The following is a 2,077-nucleotide window of genomic DNA, read 5'->3' on the forward strand; positions in this document are numbered from 1 at the left end:
TTATTATTATTATTATTATTATTATTATTATTATTATTATTATTATTATTATTAGTTATTATTATTATTATTATTATTATTATTATTATTATTATTAATTATTATTATTATTATTATTATTATTATCATTATTATCATCATCATCATTATTATTATTATTATTGTTATTATTATTATTATTACTATTATTATTGTTATTATTATTATCATCATTATTATTATTGCTATTATTATTCATTATTTATTATTAATTATTAATTATCATCAATATCATCAGCACTAGTACTGTTGATGTTGCAATTGAAATTAAAAGTGAAATAAAGATTTATAATAATGAAAATGAAATAAATGATACATTAGCTATCGATGATACTGCAACAATCATTTAAAAATCTGATCCATTATGAAAGGAAACCAAACAACTGCTCCTATCTTATCATTTCTCATATCCATGGATCGAGAAGCTGGCTCCTTCTCCAGGTTTGATATTGATATTGGCAAACAACAACATCTGTTTTTGAATTCATTATCAAGGACACAATATATCGTTGAACAATCACATAAAACTATTCAGGATAATTCTAAAATGGTAAGTATTATTTGATTTAATTCGTTTTTTAAATTCCAATTATGCAACATTTCAATTTCGATTCCAATTTTGTCGTTCCATTTCATTTCAGTGTTGTATTTTTTCTGTTTTTCTTTTTATTTTATTTTTTACTATCAGTGAGAGTTTACAAATTTCATATATTACTTTTGTAATTTAATAAAGTAATGCCATAGTTATTCGTCGTGAACACCTTTTCTCTTTGATGACAACATTTACAATGCCTTATATTTACTGATTAATCATTTTATTAATCCTAGAATACTTTTATCTGTTATCATATCATAATGGACTAAATGTAATTCTTATTTGTTATAATTGTTTAGATGATAATGTTATCCACAGATAATGTTAAACATCATTATTTTAGCTTGATAATTATTGTACTGAAGGTGATTTGGATGGTATTTTATCAATGTATGATAATGATATCGAATTAATTGAGCCACAAACACCAATATGTCGTGGATTTGGTGGTATATTCATTTCAAATTTCATAAAATTATTGAGAAGATGCTTAAGTTTTAAGCTAATTAATTTATTTCTAGCATAATTTCATTTAAATACTGATAACAAATTTGATAATGCTGATAATACTGATAAATGTTGATGATATACCGATAATATACTGACAATGATGATAATTAAATGAGATAATTAAATGATCCTGATAATACTAATGAATACTGATGAGATATTGATAATATGCTGACAATACTGATAATTAAATGAGATAATTAAATGATCCTGATAATACTAATAAATATTGATGAGATATTGATAATACGCTGATAATTAAATAATTCATCATTTATTTTAAATTTTATAACATCCTTTTTCATTTATATCTTCATTCTTTTTGCTCAAAAAATGAAATAATTTTTTGACCCAACGAAATGATTGAATATTTCCATTTAAAAAAATTATTCCAAATTTAAGATTATATCAAAATCTTTTCTTATTAATATTTACAATAATTATTATTGTTTAGTTTTTTAAAATTATTAATAATATTTGCTCCCATTTAATTTGAAAATGGGAAGTTTTTTTTTTTTTTTAATTGAAAATTTACAAATATAATTTAATTTTTGTTGTTTTTTTTTTTTTAAAGCATTAAAAATATATTATGAAACGATGAAAAAGCTACGATTATTACCGCAAGAGCGTTGTATCACCGAATTGCATACCTTAAGTCCATTTATTGTCCTGGAACGTGGCAAGTATAAAATACAAAAAAGTAAGAAGAGTTTTACGGAAGGAAGGTAAGAAATTTTTCCGCCTAAGTTTTATTCATTGTTATAAAAAAAAAAGGAGGAAAACAAATTAGATGATCATTAACATTCCGGAATCCACATTCTGATGCAATTTTTCTCCTTTCGAAAAAAAAAATTAACATTCCGGAATTCATCCTGGTACGATTTACTTTGTTCTGGAAAAAAATTGATATTCCGGAATTCATTCGATGCATTT

General features: G+C 22.5%; 1 protein-coding gene across 1 annotated transcript; it reads left to right on the forward strand.

The window, feature by feature from the left end:
* Positions 1 to 451: 451 nt before the first annotated feature.
* On the forward strand, positions 452 to 1,873 carry LOAG_14966 (hypothetical protein; the record flags this gene model as incomplete). Its single annotated transcript, XM_003150459.1, has 3 exons — positions 452 to 589; positions 978 to 1,083; positions 1,719 to 1,873. 3 exons carry the CDS (start codon positions 452 to 454, stop codon positions 1,871 to 1,873), a joined length of 399 nt encoding a protein of 132 aa, XP_003150507.1.
* Between the last annotated feature and the right edge of the window lie 204 nt (positions 1,874 to 2,077).

This window comes from Loa loa (assembly GCF_000183805.2).
Source record: "Loa loa unplaced genomic scaffold supercont3.139, whole genome shotgun sequence".
NCBI classification, from domain to species: Eukaryota; Metazoa; Nematoda; class Chromadorea; order Rhabditida; family Onchocercidae; genus Loa; species Loa loa.